At 40.8% G+C, this 1,295-nt stretch overlaps 2 protein-coding genes across 5 annotated transcripts in view; one reads left to right on the top strand and one right to left on the bottom strand.

Moving 5' to 3' along the window:
- LOC101862016 (apoptosis inhibitor 5) overlaps positions 1 to 467 on the bottom strand; it is a 24,983-nt gene extending 24,516 nt beyond the window's left edge. For all 4 annotated transcript variants that reach the window (XR_004858286.1, XR_220226.3, XR_004858285.1 and 1 more), the window contains exon 1: positions 294 to 467. Coding sequence is in view for 1 of the 4 variants with exons in the window: in XM_005093449.3 (XP_005093506.1) it covers positions 294 to 362 (69 nt within the window). In the remaining 3 variants the exon portion in view is untranslated. The remainder of the gene's footprint in view (positions 1 to 293) is intronic.
- A 293-nt stretch (positions 468 to 760) lies between these two features.
- Positions 761 to 1,295, top strand: part of LOC101847941 (pleckstrin homology domain-containing family F member 2) — a gene marked incomplete in the record, with an annotated part of 21,750 nt that continues 21,215 nt past the window's right edge. The window contains 1 exon segment of the mRNA XM_013079808.2: positions 761 to 793. Within this exon segment, the coding sequence (XP_012935262.1) occupies positions 778 to 793 (16 nt within the window).

Below are 1,295 nucleotides of genomic sequence, written 5' to 3'. Positions count from 1 at the left end.
CGCTAGCCACTTCCATTTATGATTTTTATTGGCTATTGGCTTTATTCACACCGGGTGAGGATACCCACTTCCCTTCTCAAAAGTAGAATAATTTTATCACGCTAAATCGTAAGGATCGTAAGGAACTTTTCCCCAGAACTTATGAAGTATGACATTGCTGTGAGTGATGAATGAATGAGCTCATCAGTGAAGGCTAGGGGCTTCTTTGGCCTGGCAGGGTCAGGGCATCAGTATCGATAATAGGGTCACAATAGACACAAACGTGTATATTTCATGACAACAAGTGACAGTACCTCTCCTGCTTTATCCTTTGCATCCGCAATAACACCAAAAGCTTTATAGAGTTCTTCTACTGTAGCCATGTCTTTGACTTTCAGTTCTTTAGAGACATTAAAATTATCAACGACACTACAACGTTGAGAAAGAAATGAACACCGGCAACAACATCAAACAACAGTTGAACTTTACCGATATGCCAAATTGTCCTACAGAGATAAAACCCCCTCCAGAACAACCTGAAACTTTTCTCCACAGGCCTAAGCCAAGCTCATATTTGATTATTACGATTCTAAAGGGATAGCATTACAATGATTTCGATTAAATTTGAAAAACTGAACCTTGTCTTTCAATGTTTGTTATTGGAATTCCGGGAACAAGAAAATACTCCCTGAGGGAACTCAACAATTCAAAATAGGCTTTGTAGGCCAAGGCGTTTTCAGTATTTCTAATAACACAAGAGGTGGAAATAAATTATCTGGCTAATGGTAACAACCCAAAATGGTGGACAGGCTGGGTAGGTGAAATCCCAAGACTTGTTTAGTTGACATTAGATTTTGAAGTTTCAGTTGAAAAATTTCAAGAAATTCAATCTTTAGAACAGCAATGCCATTGTGAAATGTGATTGTCAAATCATTGATACCTTTTTGTATAGTGGAGGGTTGAAATTCTAGATTAGGCCAATTAGGGTGGCTGCCTGGGTCTGAGTCTGGCCCTGGGTGTTCATTTCAATGTTATGGTTGTGTGTGTGAGACAATGACAAGGCCTGTGAGCTTGAGTATGGGTCACATTGAAGTGAGTCACGTGAAAATTAGAAGATCTAATGAATCTCTTTAGCTTAAGGTCCAGAGGAACTTTTTTTTTGGGGGGGTGGGGGGTGCGTGGGGTTGGGAGGAATTCCGAAACAAGCGACCACCCTGAAATCTGAAGGAACAAAGGGAAGTGGCTATTCTCATCCGGGGTGAGAATAGAAAAACGCAGTGGCTATTTTTACGGCGAGCCGTAAAGATAGCCTCCCA

Source organism: Aplysia californica, unplaced genomic scaffold, assembly GCF_000002075.1.
Source record: "Aplysia californica isolate F4 #8 unplaced genomic scaffold, AplCal3.0 scaffold00064, whole genome shotgun sequence".
NCBI classification, from domain to species: Eukaryota; Metazoa; Mollusca; class Gastropoda; order Aplysiida; family Aplysiidae; genus Aplysia; species Aplysia californica.
This window is presented reverse-complemented; position numbering and strand designations above follow the sequence as displayed.